This window comes from Pistacia vera, unplaced genomic scaffold, assembly GCF_008641045.1.
Source record: "Pistacia vera cultivar Batoury unplaced genomic scaffold, PisVer_v2 Contig27, whole genome shotgun sequence".
NCBI lineage: Eukaryota > Viridiplantae > Streptophyta > Magnoliopsida > Sapindales > Anacardiaceae > Pistacia > Pistacia vera.
The window spans coordinates 121,020-137,314 of NW_022196079.1; the positions used below are offsets into that span (position 1 = coordinate 121,020).

At 37.1% G+C, this 16,295-nt stretch overlaps 3 protein-coding genes and 1 non-coding gene across 6 annotated transcripts; 3 read left to right on the forward strand and 1 right to left on the reverse strand.

Annotated features, from left to right (window-relative positions):
- The first annotated feature begins 866 nt into the window (after nucleotides 1-866).
- LOC116133420 (probable pectin methyltransferase QUA2) lies at nucleotides 867-6,683 on the forward strand. 3 transcript variants are annotated; one of them, XM_031419122.1, is made up of 10 exons: nucleotides 1,280-1,351; nucleotides 1,783-1,939; nucleotides 2,030-2,509; nucleotides 2,592-2,724; nucleotides 3,206-3,446; nucleotides 3,923-4,148; nucleotides 4,316-4,491; nucleotides 4,648-4,951; nucleotides 5,332-5,467; nucleotides 5,902-6,682. In XM_031419122.1, the coding sequence occupies exons 1-10, from the start codon at nucleotides 1,318-1,320 to the stop codon at nucleotides 6,058-6,060; spliced, it is 2,046 nt and encodes a 681-aa protein (XP_031274982.1). In that variant the 5' UTR covers nucleotides 1,280-1,317; the 3' UTR covers nucleotides 6,061-6,682. The 3 variants fall into 3 exon arrangements, with proteins under 3 accessions (XP_031274981.1, XP_031274980.1, XP_031274982.1); XM_031419121.1 differs by lacking the exon at nucleotides 1,280-1,351 and adding an exon at nucleotides 867-1,167 and having other exon boundaries at nucleotides 1,783-2,509; nucleotides 5,902-6,683; XM_031419120.1 differs by having other exon boundaries at nucleotides 1,277-1,351; nucleotides 1,783-2,509; nucleotides 5,902-6,683.
- A 907-nt stretch (nucleotides 6,684-7,590) lies between these two features.
- Nucleotides 7,591-7,682, forward strand: TRNAY-GUA. Its single transcript is given in 2 exon segments — nucleotides 7,591-7,627; nucleotides 7,647-7,682. It is a non-coding gene; the product is annotated as a tRNA-Tyr (tRNA).
- A 39-nt stretch (nucleotides 7,683-7,721) lies between these two features.
- Nucleotides 7,722-10,223, forward strand: LOC116133409 (protein WHAT'S THIS FACTOR 1 homolog, chloroplastic). Its single transcript, XM_031419111.1, has 2 exons — nucleotides 7,722-9,691; nucleotides 9,841-10,223. Exon 1 carries the CDS (start codon nucleotides 7,863-7,865, stop codon nucleotides 9,054-9,056), a length of 1,194 nt encoding a protein of 397 aa, XP_031274971.1. The 5' UTR covers nucleotides 7,722-7,862; the 3' UTR covers nucleotides 9,057-9,691; nucleotides 9,841-10,223.
- A 789-nt stretch (nucleotides 10,224-11,012) lies between these two features.
- On the reverse strand, nucleotides 11,013-13,724 carry LOC116133408. Its single transcript, XM_031419110.1, has 4 exons — nucleotides 13,566-13,724; nucleotides 12,105-13,449; nucleotides 11,868-12,014; nucleotides 11,013-11,735 (listed from the first exon to the last, which is right to left on the reverse strand). The coding sequence occupies exons 1-4, from the start codon at nucleotides 13,617-13,619 to the stop codon at nucleotides 11,215-11,217; spliced, it is 2,067 nt and encodes a 688-aa protein (XP_031274970.1). The 5' UTR covers nucleotides 13,620-13,724; the 3' UTR covers nucleotides 11,013-11,214.
- Nucleotides 13,725-16,295: the final 2,571 nt, after the last annotated feature.

The window sequence follows — 16,295 nt, forward strand, 5'->3', positions numbered from 1 at the left end:
CCCTTTAAAAATAAATAAAACAATTTGTATCCTTGTAATTTACCTGGCGTGGAAATGATTACCCTCAGGGCCTCAGTAATTAAGGGTTGAAAATCTGTCTAAGATTATGCCTTTTTCAACCTCAAAAGCAAATATTAAAAAAAGCACTGCTGCAACTTTCAACTGCTTATGTGTCGATTTTTTTAAGCATAATTTCACTTGTAATATAATTTTAGCTCAAAAACAAAAACAAAAGGGAATTTGATTGGGTCGAAAACGACATCGGGTGATTGAGGTCCGTTTACAGATGAAGTTAAAATATTTGATTGCCGTGTAAAAAAGGAGAAAAGGGTTGTCGCTTAGATTTGTAAGTGGGGAGAATAAATAATTGGAGCCAGGCAGGATCATCATAAATCATATGGTAGTAAGTTTTAAATGCTAAAGTAAAGAAGTGAGCAAATTACTAAATTGCAGTAACATTAAGATGCATGTATTTTTTATGTCGATGCAAGTCAAATGTGATCTTAATAATTAATAATTAATAAAAGTAAACAATCCTCTCCCTCTCTCGCCTCAGTCTACAAAATTATTCCATTACACATGACGGTGCAAGCCTTTGCCGAGTAAATTCTCATCGTCCCTTGGGACGGGAGTTTAAAAAAAATAAAAAATAAGTCTTTTTTATTTCAAGATAGAGTGAACAGCTTGTTACTGACTGAGGAAGAAATTACGGTTGAGTTGCGGTGAAAGTCTTTTATTATCGAGAATAAGATACAGTAGTCGTAGAATCCTAGAATTATAGCGTTGATGGCTGGTTACATTTTATTGTTGGCTTATTTAATATCTGAAGATCATTATTTCATAGATATTAAAATATATATATTTTATATAAAAAGGGTATAGTATTCAGTTTTAACGAGTTCTGTCGTGATTGGATCGATACAAAATCTCTTTTCTATTTTCTTCCACTCTCAGTATCGAAGACGAGGGGAGTTGGAGAGGGAGAGGTAATCGGAGCTAAGACTTGAAGTAAACACAACATCGTTAAGTATTGTTATGATGACAGCAACACGGAGAAAGAACAAAGATGTTTAAGTAGCGTGACCAAACCATTTCATGAAATTCTGCTGATTTTCTGCGCTTTTGTTTCTCGCTATATTTATTATCTTCCTTTGTACAATATAGGAGGTAGTGTTTTTGTTCTGTATTTGCTACTTCCTGTTTTCCCCTTTTGCTAGATTTGTTTAGTCCAATGGTTTCTTTATTTTATTTTATTTTCTTGCTTTCGTTGGATTTTGGTTCTACGTTACCTTCTGGATGGCGGTGGACTGATCTGAAATGAGTCGTTCTGGATTTGGTTTAGATTTTAGTTGTAAGTGCTAATTTTGAAAGTTAATTTCGCTGGAGATGAACTGACAGTGATTTCGATAATTCTTTGTTTTTGTTTTCCAGTGTACTTGCGTTACTTGCTCCTGTTTCTCCAAATCTAAATCTCATCCTTCTATTCTTTGTCTGGGTTAGCTCTTAATTTTTTTAAAAGTCAGTATTTAAAATTCTTTATTGATGGGCTCCATTGGTGGTTTTTAATGGATCTATTATTATAGGATTGATCTTGTAAGACTACAATCTTTTTGAGTGAATAACATTTCTGCGTTTTGGGTCAATGAAAAACATTTCTGGGTTAGCTCGTTTGGTTCAAAAAACTGTTCTGGAGATCTCTGCTTCATTGGATTTAATTTTACTTTTTATTTGTATAGTTTTCTTTCGTTGTTCTAGACTTTAATCGTTATTCTGGGATTTCAGGTTATAGGAAAATGTCGAGGCCTACTCATAGAGGTTCACCCGGTATCCGGATCTCCGGGAATAGCCATGGTTTATGGGACTCAGAAATTAAAGATAGAACAGAAAAAGATGATTTGGAAAAAAGTCACTCTTCTGATCAAAGCTATTTAGCCCCGAGGTTTCCTTTTCGGTTTCTTTTCAATGATAACAATAATTCTCCTTCCAAATATGGTGTTAGTGAAAATGGTTTTGCTTCTGATCCTTTCAGCACTGGAACTCCGAGAAGTCGGCACAACTTTATGATGCTATTTTTGAAGTTGAGTTTAGTTGTGATTGTAATTTGTGCTCTTACTGGATCGTTTTGGTGGGCAATTTCAATTTCAACCTCATCAAGAAGTCAGTTATCTCATAACTTCAGGAAGCTTCAAGAACAACTTGTATCAGATTTATGGGATATTGGGGAGATATCTGTTGGTTCTCCAAGGTCAAAAGAATTGGAATTTTGTTCCCAGGATGCTGAAAATTATGTTCCTTGCTTCAATCTATCGCAAAATCTTGCCTTGGGTTTTGCTGATGGTAATGAGTTGGATCGACACTGTGAAGGTCGGTCAAGGCAAAATTGTTTAGTTCTTCCACCTGTGAATTATAGGATTCCACTTAGGTGGCCAACTGGAAGAGATGTTATCTGGGTTGCAAATGTTAAAATTACTGCCCAGGAGGTACTTTCCTCTGGAAGCATGACCAAGAGGTGAGCAGAGATTCTTCTACTAGGGAACTCTCTCTTTGCACTCTAAATTTTGGTTTCTGTTGTTAATGCCATGTGGTTGCAGGATGATGATGTTGGATGAAGAGCAGATTTCCTTTCGCTCAGCCTCGCTAATGTTTGATGGCGTTGAAGACTACTCGCATCAAATAGCAGAAATGATTGGGCTGAGAAATGAATCTAACTTCATTCAAGCTGGGGTACGTGAATGACTACTCAAAAATGAAACCCACTATGACAAGTAGATATTTTCGTCCTGTTTTGATGATGATACACCCATATTTATTTTTCTAATTTTTCCAGTTATATTTTACTTATTTAGCTTAGCTTAGTTGATAGGATGCTTGGTGCAATAAGTTATTTGAATAAATTCATTCCTCTTGTTTTATTGACTTGAAAATCTTACTCTGGTAATATACCATTTAAGGTTCCAGTTCCATTAATTCTGTAGAACAGAACACGGTCTCTTCACTCTTGATCCCGATAAATAATTTGCTCTGTTGCTTTGATGTCCACTAAATAATTTGCTATAGATTCCAGATATTTCCAGTCATATATAAAATTTATGTCAAAAGTAGTGTACCATTGCATTAATATCTTGCATCTGGTATACTTGTAACATGTGGACACTAATTACTCTCTCTTTTATAATGAGTAAGTATTAAAAGTTCAAATCTGCAGGTTAGAACCATCTTGGACATAGGGTGTGGTTATGGCAGCTTTGGAGCACATCTCTCTTCCAAACAGCTCCTAACCATGTGCATTGCAAATTATGAGGCCTCAGGCAGTCAAGTTCAACTAACTCTTGAGAGAGGACTTCCTGCAATGATTGGTGCTTTTACTTCAAAACAGTTGCCATATCCGTCACTTTCCTTTGACATGTTGCATTGTGCTCGTTGTGGCATTGATTGGGACCAAAAAGGTAAATGTCAAATATTTGTGGGAAATAATACCTGATATAATCTTCGACTTCATGTCAAATACGTACATCACATCATATTTTATTTTTTTGCATAGCAAAACTCATACATCAAAGCAGCAACACCCTGTGTGAATCCTGTTTTGAATTTTTTTGTGTAACTTAAAATTGGACGGTGGACCTAAAATGTTATTTATGATCCTGTCCTTTTACATTATTTTACTGCTGAATTTACTGTAGAAGGATGAAGAGCTTAACCTTCTATCACCATTAAGCAAAAGGAGAGTTGAAGTGATAAAAATTATGTGATCTAACATATCACTTCTGGCCTTAACCACAAAGTGAAACAAAGAAATTATTCATATTTTCATATAATCTGCTGAAGGAGATTAATCTTTAGTTGATACTTTACTCTTTAAGCCTGCTTGTTTAGATACTAGAATTGAGTTAACATTATTTACTCGTGCTATGTGGAACAGATGGTATTCTCTTACTTGAAGTTGACAGAGTTTTGAAGCCAGGTGGATACTTTGTCTGGACTTCACCACTTACCAATCCTCAGCGTTTCCTCCGTAACAAGGAGAATCAAAGAAGATGGAACTTTGTTCGTGATTTTGCAGAAAAAATCTGTTGGGAGCAGTTGTCACAGCAAGATGAAACTGTTGTATGGAAAAAAACTAGTAAAGCGAGTTGTTATAGTTCTCGGTGAGGCAACAATCATGACTTTTTATTGACTTTCCCACATTACACGACCTTTGAAATAAAATTTTGCTGACTCAAGTATATATATGTATATCAAATGCATGTTGTTCCTTTAGTACCTAAGAATATTAGGTGGTCCTAATTTTGGTACCAATTGGTTGTATGTCTAGGAAGCCTGGTTCTGGCCCTTCTATCTGCAGCAAAGTCCATGATGTTGAATCTCCCTATTATCTACCTCTCCAAGCCTGTATAAGTGGAACACGCAGCCACCGATGGATACCTATTGAAAAGAGGAGCACTTGGCCCTCTAGGGCTAACTTAAACAAGAAAGAACTTGCCATACACGGTAATTCTTATGCTCTTGGATAGAATTTCTGAGTGTCTTTCAGATGGTTAAATGGCATGATAGAGAAAAATGTTCTGTGGTATGAAAAAAGTTGGCTAACTATATTTATTTTCTGCGTCATTTAACTCCAGTTTTTCTTTTTAACTATTTTATCAGGTGTAGATCAAGAAGAATTCACCGAGGATACTGAAGATTGGAAATCAGCAGTCCGTAACTATTGGTCTCTTTTGTCCCCATTAATATTTTCGGATCATCCTAAGAGACCTGGTGATGAAGATCCTTCTCCACCTTATAACATGGTCAGAAATGTGCTGGACATGAATGCTCATTTTGGTGGCTTTAATTCTGCATTACTGGAAAAAGGGAAATCAGTGTGGGTCATGAATGTAGTCCCAACTATTGCAACCAACTATCTCCCAATGATTCTTGACAGAGGTTTTGTTGGTGTATTGCATAATTGGTAAATCAACTTTCTTGAGTGCCTTAATATTTCCTTTTAGTGAACCTTAGTGTATCCCAGTTGTGCTATACTTTATTCTGAACCTGTAATCGAAGACTTATCCTATCTCGTGCATTCTTACTTGTTGTTGCTGTTTCTCTATTATAAATTATGGTAAGCAATGATAAGGTGTCAAACTTACTGAACTGGAGAATCTACATAGGGAATTGATCTACAATACTGTTTTGTATGAATTGAAGGGATGAGCATTCACTCCTAAAAAAAAAACCATAAAAATAAACACGTAGTATTTTCAAATTGGAGAATATTTGAATTTTGAAAGAATCAATGCATGCTGAACTTTGAGATCCATGTTCACTTATGATTTTTAATTCTGTCAGGTGTGAAGCATTCCCAACATACCCAAGAAATTATGACTTGGTGCATGCAGCTGGACTTCTATCCCTTGAAGCAGATCAGCATAGGTGCTCCATGCTTGATATATTCACTGAGATAGATCGTATACTTCGTCCAGAGGTACCCAAATCAAACAGTCTCTATTCTATTGATATTTGGTTATCATCCATTTTTCACCCTGTTCTTGAAATAAAAAAAAATTTAAAAAAAAAAAAATTGTTATGGTATAGGTGACAAGCATATACCATATAATGGAATATCTTGCAAGACCATATATATATATATATGTATGTTTCTGTGTATTTAACAGATATATTTTAAGGAAATATTTGCTGCTTAGGTTTATGTTATCAAATTCCAATGTCTGTTTTATTATTTCTTATGTTGGAATGCTTGGTACGTTTAAAGGTCTTGTATCCTCTAAATTATTTAGGACAGTTTTGTTTTGAACCAAAATAGTCATCTTTCATAGCAATAATACAAGTCTACTGTGTTTAGATGGTTTTTGTCCGTACCAATCATGTTTCCTTCGCTGATAATGATATTTCCCGCAGGGTTGGGTGATAATTCGTGACGAAACTCATCTTATTGAGGCAGCAAGAACTCTAACAACTAAGTTGAGGTGGGATGCACGAGTCATAGAAATTGAGAGTAGCAGTGACGAGAGACTTCTTATCTGCCAGAAACCATTCTTTAAGAAACAAGCAAGCTAATTCTGAGTTCTTTAAGGGAAGCTCAAGAAGTTCGATCATGGTATTTATATTCATTTAGTAGACATTATTGAATTACTATAAAGCTCCACCGTACAAAGGGGAGACCAAAAATTTTGAAAGGAAAGGAAGAAATCAGAACACAGAGAGCCAAACAAAAGTGAATCATGGTGGAACCAACCACAACTCCTATGGAGCCGTAAGGCATACATAGGACCATGTAATTACTCAAATTCAGGCGCAGTGAAAGTCAGAGAAGAAGTATACAATTAGATTCAAATTTAATCTTTCATGTCATGTCTCATTATAATTATACAACTACATGATTAAGATTGTGAAAATGATTAGAGAATAAGGATTTATTTGCTGTAGTATATAAAAAATCAGGTCAGTCCATTCATATGAAGAAAATTTTTCTTCATTTTCTGTCATATTCTTGCTTTTGCAAGGCATTTTTTCAATGAACGTGTCTTTTATTGAAGTGTTCATCCCAAAGTTCGGCTTTAGATTTTATTCATAGGTCTTTTGTAACATGTACTTGAAATTTCATCCAGCTTTTATTGTTTGAAGCTGGCAATCTGACTTTAATGGTGACAAATATTTGCACACGTGATTATTGTGATCAACGTCATTGTCTACTTCTGGAAATGAATGTGTTCTCTTGTGGAAATAACGTCTCACCTACCATATGGTATAATTACCTGTAAAGACTAAAGAGTTGTAGAGAGATGGATTTACTCTCTAACGCCTACCTTCCTGAAGGAGAAGGATGATTGATTGGGGCTCCACCTGTTTCAATATGTAAAGCTATCATTGACCTGATAATATTGAATCTTGCTTACTCAAATGGTCAGTCGTTATTGTATCAAATGAAGGATTAATCATGGTGAGTTTCTGATAGAAACCCTAAGCTTCTCCTGCAAAAGATCACTCATAAACAATCACCCAGATCATTATGAAACTCCAATAGTCGATAACCCAGAAATTTCAGTTACACCAGAACAGTTTAATTATTTCAAAACAATTGAAGAACACAAGCAATACTGAATAATCTCAATATATATATTGAATAGCAACTCTGTGACATTACTACTCTAATAACAGTTCATCTACAACTACAATTCAGCATAACAAAAGATAAACGTAAATCAACCCATTTAAGATGAATTTGCTAAAAATAAAGGAACCTGTTGGACTTCGAGGGCCAACACCTCCCCCAACCCCTTACCTTTTTTGCAATTTACAAATGATCCTGACAGATTCTTCCCATTCTCTTTTATTCTTCGTACTCTCTTACTATAACCGAATTCAACTTCCCATCACTTATCACTCTCTCATAAACCTAATACCACCCCACACTTCACTCATACAGCCTGACAATTAGTCTCTCATCCTCTTTTTTACACCTTTATTTTTCCTCCCATACACTAACGTGTCGTTGGTCACGTCAGTTTCATGTTTTATTCTCACAACTTCACGCCAATTCATATAAACCGTGAACAATTTAAAACATTTCAACCATGGTTTCATCAACCGACCTTAGCTCAGTTGGTAGAGCGGAGGACTGTAGTAGGATAAACCTGAAAGCTATCCTTAGGTCGCTGGTTCGAATCCGGCAGGTCGGATTTTTTCGGCATTTTTTCATCTTCCGTCTACTAGTCAAAGTCAGTAAATCTAACGATTATCGCCTTTGCATCATATTTTGGCGCCCAACGCCTGATTTCCGTTGATTTTCTTCACCTACACTGTATATTATCCCCGACACAGAAACTCCCACTCAACTGAATAATCGAAACTTGATATTCATGGCTTGGCGGCTCTTTATGAAGAAAACCCTAACCCTAATCGTAACGCCTTCCTTTCCAAACCCTAATTCATTTAAAATCTCCCCCTTCTCCACCTCGTTTCTCGTCACCAAACTCCCCAAAAAGCTCCGAAAGAAACGAAAAAAGCCCGATTCTCCCCGAACCAGGCCTGTCCAGCCCGACTCGGTCCGAATCCCTCACTTCGAATCTGTCCTGAATCGCGATTCTGTCTTCAGGTTCCTCATCAAAAGCAAAGAATTCCTCTCCAAACAGCCAGAATGCATCCTCCGCCTTGACGATGCCGGCAAGCTCCACCGTGAGTTGGGCTTCCCGCGCGGCCGTAAAGTTATCAAGTCAATTCAACGGCATCCACTAATCTTTGAAGTTTATCGCCATACGGACAACAAAATGTGGCTTGGATTCACCGAATTCGCGGAGCAGTTGCTGGAAGATGAGAGGTCGATCATGGACTCTATGGAAATGGACAGGGTTAATAAGGTTCGAAAATTGTTGATGATTTCGAAAGAAAAGAGGATTCCTCTGAGTAAAATTTATCATAACAGGTTGTTATTTGGAATTCCTGAAGATTTCAGGGACCGGGTTGCCAAATACCCTGACTATTTTCGAACGGTTGTTGAAAATGATGGCAAAAGGTTTCTTGAATTGGTTACTTGGGATCCGATCTTAGCTGTGAGTGAATTACAGAGACAGTTTATTGTTAATGAGGATAAGGTTATGAAAGCATTTAAATTTCCTGTCAAGTACGGGAAAGATTTGGGTTTGGATGAAAATGATATGAGAAAGCTTAACTTGTTGAACACTTTTCCATTGGTGTCGCCGTATAGCGATGGGTGGAAGTTGGACATTTGGAGTTTGGAGGCGGAGAAGTATAGGGTAGGGATTGTGCATGAGTTTTTAAGTTTGACATTAGAGAAAAGGGCAAGTATACATCATATTGTGGAGTTCAAGGAGGAGTTTAGCTTGACTAGGCGAACATATGAGATGCTTAAGAAGCAGCCTCGGACATTTTATTTAGCAGGTACAGAGATGAATTGGGCGGTGTTTTTGAAGGATGCTTATGATGAGAATGGGGGTTTGATCGATAAGGATCCACAGTTGATTTTTAATGAGAAGCTGTTTAAGTTTGCACAAATGCAGGAAGGGGAAGTGGTTTCTGGTGCAGGTGAGAAATAATGTGGACATTGGAATTTTCAGAGGTGAAAAGAAGGAGATTTAGGTGAATAAAGATCAGTCTTCTGTTGTCACAAGTAATTTCAACAGAGCAATTCTGGGGCTTTGCTAACTCCTATTTAGTTTGTTCAGAAATGGCCCTTGATATTAAAACCAAAATGAGTTCAAGTTAGAAGTAATCTTGCCGCTCCTATACTGTGATCATCCGTATTTATCTGCCTTTTTACTAGTGCAGTGTGATAGCAGAAGTCACTTGCGGTTGTTGCTGATTTTTTTATTGTTATGTGCAGTCAGATCATGTATGGAAAGAAGTTATCTAAGCATTAACGAAGTTATGGGAATTTTTTTAAGATCTTTGTATTTGGATTTGTCTCGTTTTGCTGGCAATCATTGAATGTTCAACTACTTTTGGGTTCACTCACATCCAACATGAGGGCACATTCGGTAGATCCATGACTTAAGGACATGGTATTTGACTCTGTTCAAGGTTTCGACTGTACTTTAAGGCGAGAACTGTCTATTGAATTCAGAACAGAATATAGAATTCTTCGCAAATAGTGATAAGATTTTGGCCTGTATGAAATTAAAGTTCGTTGTTCTAGTGCTATATAGAAAACCGTGAAATCTTCAAATCCTCGGTAATTTTTGTTGTGACGTTAATTGATCATTATTACTACTTTCAAGTTTTGTAATGCAAGTTCTTAATATTTTTTAGCAGCATCATAAAGAAAGTTCAAATTCTGCACTTCTGCTTTCCCTTTATTATGTAATTTCACTTTTGCCTTAGACAATGCAGAATTACCTGGTTTCTTCAGATGCAAAACTGCATATTTGTGATTTTTACTTCTTGTCCCAAACATATGATGGCTACCACCCACTGAATGGCCCCAGTTTGAACCGGTCGTTATCTACATACTGTAGAAGATTAAGTTGCCACTGAATTTATACATATGGTCCTCCAATGAATCTGAACCTCTGGCCTCCATTGTTTCCGGACCAGTTTCATCTTAATAATATGACAGGGTAGCTCTCACTGTCATATTATTAAAGACCGGTTTCAATAGGGATTTTTAAAGACCACTGAGCACTGATACGTGGCAGGAATTGTATCCATCAGTCAGTTTGTGTTGTGTTAGGCATAACTTTTGCTTATCATTTGTCTTGGGTGGGTGTTGTAATCATGAATTTGATTTGGCGGGACAACTCAAGTATGGAGAACTTCAGATCCCCACTTTGTGGTGAGTTGGCCTTTCATAATGTGCTAAAATAGTTGGGAGTTGGAAGTTGCTTTTATTAAGTTGGGCCTGCAAATGCAATAGAGATAAAAAAGCATGTAAATCCTGCAATAAGGTTTGCTAGTAAGAAATACTTTTGTGTTGAAGTTCAAAAATGAAAAATCACTAGTACTGTTGAGCCAATGGAAATATTTTATCAATTTATACAAGATGTTGAGCTCCCAGCAATTGCTATGTCTCTCGAGTCTCGTCCTTTACTGTCCATATATCATAATCACGCTGTTTGTATTTAAAAGAAAAAGCCTTTTCTTGCAAATTTCGTTTATAACTACTGTCTATTCACTCAAAGAGCTGAGTTAAAACTTTAAATCGTTGCCAAGCTTCAACAATTAGAAAAGGGTGTTACATTGCGAACCGTGATGCACATATTATAAGTGTTCTTCATCGGTAAGGATCTAATCGATGTTACATTTTCAGTTGTTCACCAAAATTGTCTCCCCACTCCCCTTTTCCTACTCGGTAATTATTTGAGCATAGGTTTTACAGAATGCCCTCTGATCATGCAACAGTCTGAACCAGGAAACACTTTAGATTGAACATATGATTAGCATTATCCGCCACAACATATCTAATTTAGTTCAATACATGATATTCCCAGAGAATTAGAGCAAATTAAAACTGAAGCCGGTATAGCTTAAATGAACCACACCACAAGGAAGACTGATTGAATAACCAAAACCACTCCAACAAGAAAGCATATTACGTTTGTGATACAAATAGTCTTGAGGTAAATATGAAAGCAAGTAATCCCACCCCGAAGAAAAACTCAATTTTTTTTTTTTTGGGAAATCACAAGGCAGTTTTACCCAAGAAGGAAGAATGGGAAATCAAGAACAATTAAAAAACATGTGTATATGACAATGTCTCTACCGGGATGATGAAGCATGTGCAGATGATAGTGTCTTCAAGGGTAAGTGGCTTTGAGATTGGCTCTTTAACTTTCTCCCATTTTTCGGCCCAACTGTTACACTGCTCCTTTGACCACTGGAGGACGTTCCACTTCGGCCTGTTCTTTTCCCTGTTTTTCTTCTAGAGCTCTGACTGTTGTTCCCAAGGACAGCTTTGGCAACACTATCTTTGAGCACCTCTCGTGCTCTCTGTGGTTTGATGGGCTGCTTGTTCAGATACACTAGCTTTGGAAGGAGACTACAAACTGCCTTGCGCAACTGGTCATCACTGATGTTACTCTGTATTGGATTACCCAACAGGTTCAAAGCTAGCAATGACTGGTAGTTAGCCACAAGCTGACCAAGAGCTTTTGTTGTTGTTATCTTGTTGAAGCTCATGTCTAAGACAGTCAGCTTCAAGAGCCTATGCAACCCCTCAATATCACTGATCTTGTTTCCCGCAAGATAGAGTTCCTTGATTAGTGTACAGCTTGACAAACCTGATACCATCAGAATCCAGAAATACAACTTATTATAGGAGACTGTCTTGTTGTTGGGGAAATTTAATTAAAAGAGAGAGATCAAAAAGATTAATTGAAAGCCAGAAGAAAAAGGTTTGCTGAGATAATTACCATGTCCAATCCGAGAAATGCGGTTATAACTTAGATCAAGTACTCGCAGTCGGGTCAATTCTCTGAGCCCTTCAATGGTGCTGATCTTGTTTCTTGACAAGTTGAGTGCGTGAAGGCCCTTTGGCAGTGATCCTGCAGTTATATGGACTGCAAGTAATGGAACAACAACCAACTCAGTTAGAACAAAAACATATCTCCTGAAACTAGATCTTATATTATCAAAATGCCAAGACATACCTATAAAATTGTTTGACAAGTTGACAGTCCGAAGACCAGAGAAACGTGATATTGTGGGGATGGCTTTCAAGCCTATACCGGCAATGTGAGCCACAGTTGAAGAAGAATTCAAAGACTGGATTACACTATTGGCATGCGAAACCTCTGCTGAGAGATTGATATCTGTACGACAAGTCAGGTGGGCAGTGCTTCGAGCCTGTGACTTACCAGTATCAGGGGAAGGTGGGAAGACAATACCCTCATCACTAATCTCATTATCATCAACTGGAAGAGGGGTTTGCGTTTCAAGATCTTTCACCCACTCATCTACTCTTTTGAAGGAAGGTGATTCTGCTGGAAAAGCAACCCATTGGTTATGCGGCCACAAGGCAGAAATTCCTTTATCAAAACCATCCCAGCTGCGGTTGTGATTATTGTAAAAGCCACTCCAACTTTTGTTCAAGGGTTCTCCGGTAAATGATCCAGGGGATTCCATCTTGCCAGAATTCATAGCTCTATTTGGTTCAAGTGTATCTGAAGAGTACCCACCCTGCTGCTTTAGAGCAGCAACAATAGGAACTGGTTGTGGTTTTGAAATCCATGGTTTGTGCAGATTCCTATGGCTCCACAGGAACAATTTCCACCACAACCTTCTACTCCTGGAAGGAAGAATTTGGCTTGAAGAATGTTTCTTTAACATCACTTTGTCAGCACTCAAATGGCTCTTCATTGAATAAGGACTCCCAGGATCAAAATTCTGCCTCAACTTAGAAGCTAGATCCTGCAATTCATCATAAGACTCAGATTTTGAAGGAGGCAATTGATCTGCCATCTTTCTCAGCACTACCCTTGTTTCCAGATTAGAGCACGAGCGCTTAAGCTTTGGTGAAGCCCAGAACTCAGTCCTCCCAATCCCTGGATCACTAACATGTCCACTCTGGATCATATCAACACCCTTTTCATGACCTTTCTCAGGTTTGTTTTCAAATTGCCCAGTCACAGCTGTGTCAATTGAATCAAAGCAACCGGACTTTCGGTTCCTAGGATCAACCTCTTCTTCGCCTGAATTAGTTACGTGTGCTTGGAGATCAAAGTCAGAGAATTCCCTCTTGATAGATAAGTTTTCTTCATGCTCATCTTCCCCTTCATATGCTATCTCTGCCGGTTCATTCCCAACAGGACTCTCATGACTCATCACCTTGACATTGCAAAAGGAATTATCTTGCATGTCATAAGGTACCGCGACACTAAAGGATGTCAATTTCAGCTCATCAGTTTCAAAAGGTTTCACCGGGTGTTCAAGGTTGATTTGCAGGGCAGCAATCTCTTTTGCAAATTCAGCAGCTCTTGATGTCTTCACGTCCCCCTACAAACAAATAATGATTAGGTGAGCTAGTTAGCAACTCACAAGGTACATAAATTACATAAATTACAAAAATGTAAAATAAGAATCATTCGTGCAAAAATCAACTTGATGCTTACCTTATTCTTTTTCTTCTTCCCAATTCGTACAAAGAAGCAATTGAGTTTCGCCATATCAAGAAATCAGCAACTTGAATTCCTCAAGATACAGTACAGCTGAACTGTCTTCCTTATTCTTTTTGGCTTTTCAAAATTTACCTACCGATGCTCACATCTCAATATACTACAGATTGAGTTCTAACAGCTAAAGAGTCTTGAATAATAGGTTCACATTGGACAATAATTGGATCAAAAGTTAGCCATAATCAACGGGAAGGCACCAAACCAATGAGCTTGGACAATATAAAAAGAGCTGAGGACCGGGAAACAGAGAACTCTCTCCTCCTCCGCCGGCTAGCCAATGTATCACTAGAGTGTCGGCCAGAGTTGTATACGCAATAGCCTCTCTCTGAAGCTTCACCAAACGAATCGTTACTCAGACAAAACCACTACTTCCGTTATTTATAAGTTACAAACTAGACCAAGTTAAGAAAACTCCAGAACCCAGTTTAACTAAACCACGATTTTTAAAGCTAGATTATCAATCGTGTAAAACGGAAACCACATATTACGTTAGTGTCAGATAGCCATTAAAGCAAGTCAGCATATTTAGAGGTTATTCGATAAAACAAGGAAACCCCACATGAAGAAAGATTGAAATTGACATCTGAAACGAGTTGAATCATTAAATTAAACATAATCGTACCTATGGAAGGTGAAACCAGGCAGATTGTGAAATGGCGTTACAGTATTATTGAGTATGAACAGAAATGGAGTGAGAATTAAAGTTGATAAACAAGAGAGACGAAGAAACAGAAGGAAAGGGGGTGTGGTGGAGGAGGTTAGGTGAGTGAGAGGGTGGAATGAGCTTAAGAGGTAGAAACAGGTAGGGTTAATTCAGACAAATACATAATACGCGCATGAAACACGGTATTGATGTGAGCAACTTGTTATAATATCAATTAATTATTGCTGTTAAAAATCTGTCATAATATCCAATATATTAACTATATTACTATTTATTTACACAGCATTATATATTTTCAACTAATTTTAGTAAATCATTGTGATTATATTAACAATCAAATTTAAAAGTTTTTTCTTTAATTAGATGATTTCATATTGTTACCTTTAATCTTCCAGTATAACCCTAATTAATATCCACATGATTATTGGTAATTAAAACTGTAATATTTCAAAATATAATGTCACTATTAAACATAAAAAAAAAAAAGACTGAAAACAATATAATATAAATTTCGACTAAGTTGTAATAAAAAACTGAAGGGTGCATTGTCAGTGTGAGGTGGTGATCCCGGTGGAGAATGGAGAAGGCAGGTATAAGGACACGTATTTCTAGAAAGAGTGGTTACCAATCATCCAGAATAGAGCAGATCGTACAAATTTTGCCTACCGCTTATCATCGGATTCTTCTGGGCTTTTATTCTCTCTCATTGTATGAGCCTAATCATCATCTGTCAACCATTAAACAAACTATTATTAAAAATTCCTTCTTTCTAATTCAATTGATGATGTGGCAATAAGGGATTGGTCAGTATTTTGCAGTCATAATTTAATTGAATAAGATAATAAAACGCCGAATCTCTTGCCGTACGCTCTTCCGTGCATATCATCACACGGAGAAGTTGACACCTTTCTCGTCGTCTTCTCTTCACTGAAGTCACCACTTACGTTACGTGTTCTTTTTCCCTTCTCCTCGCATTTGTTAAGAAACATGAGGTCTAACTCTATGAATCCTTTTGGAGAAAATTTTACCTTCAATTACGTGAGTTTGGGATCTACCAGCAGCGGCCAAAAGGAAATCGATCTAGAATCTGGAATTGCTTTTCTCCTACCGACCCCAGGCGTCTGAATTCTAACAAGGGAATCTAACCAAATCATATCCCATATGCACTATCGCTGTGTAAAACGAAATTGATTTTCATGACGATGTCAATCACATGGACATCCTATATATAATACTGTAAGATGATGTGTGGCTATTTTCATTACTTGATTATAAGGCTAGTGCAGCAAGCATTACAAATCCCCAAATCAAAACTTGTTATTGGTTGGATTGAAAAGCTTTAATTATTTGTGAGTGGAAACATGTGAATATTTGATATCAATCAAAATTAATATAATAATGCATTTGCTGAATGGAAGCCAATCTTATCTTTACCTTATAGCGGAGCCCAGTGAAATTAAAAATTGTTGGCACATGAAAGAGATATAATTCAAGTTTGGTTGTTATATTATCACATCATATGGACCATTAGCTTCAGGGTCAGGGGCAATCACTTGAATCACATGTTCATCCATTCTCAATTATCTGCTCATAAAGTCGACTCTTTAGGAAATGAAAAGCTGTTTTTCTTTAAAACGTCAGGACAATATGATAAGGCATAAGGAGACATCGTGTCTAATACACAACAAATAACCATAACAAAAATCTGCCAAAAATATCTTAAAAATAATAAAAGTAGCAAACTTCCCGCTTTGGAGATTTGTTTCAAGTCCAGTTATAGGTATGGGTATGTTCTTTATTGAACATTGTACAGGCACTATGCTTTTAACTCAACTTTGTATATCTCTAATTTGGGTAATTACGTTTATCATTTTACTGTAAAGTGGGCATACGTTTTCGGTGTAAGTTCAGTAGAAGATATGCACTTACTGTGAAGTAGGCATACGTGCGTTTGGTTCAATACTATTGAACCAAGTTCATAAAAGCCCAAACGTTTGTCAATA

What these genes read in the sequence shown, in the direction of transcription:
- LOC116133408 (XM_031419110.1), bottom strand. Translation starts at nt 13,619, where the DNA reads ATGGCGAAACTCAATTGCTTCTTTGTACGAATTGGGAAGAAGAAAAAG. An exon ending in CTTGTCAAACAATTTTATAG is followed by an intron (nt 12,015 to 12,104) that starts GTATGTCTTGGC and finishes CATTACTTGCAG; the next exon opens with TCCATATAACTGCAGGATCA. An exon ending in CATTTCTCGGATTGGACATG is followed by an intron (nt 11,736 to 11,867) that starts GTAATTATCTCA and finishes TGATGGTATCAG; the next exon opens with GTTTGTCAAGCTGTACACTA.
- LOC116133409 (XM_031419111.1), top strand. Translation starts at nt 7,863, where the DNA reads ATGGCTTGGCGGCTCTTTATGAAGAAAACCCTAACCCTAATCGTAACG.
- LOC116133420 (XM_031419120.1), top strand. Translation starts at nt 1,318, where the DNA reads ATGAGTCGTTCTGGATTTGGTTTAGATTTTAGTT. An exon ending in ATTTGGTTTAGATTTTAGTT is followed by an intron (nt 1,352 to 1,782) that starts GTAAGTGCTAAT and finishes CTGGGATTTCAG; the next exon opens with GTTATAGGAAAATGTCGAGG. An exon ending in GCGAGTTGTTATAGTTCTCG is followed by an intron (nt 4,149 to 4,315) that starts GTGAGGCAACAA and finishes TTGTATGTCTAG; the next exon opens with GAAGCCTGGTTCTGGCCCTT.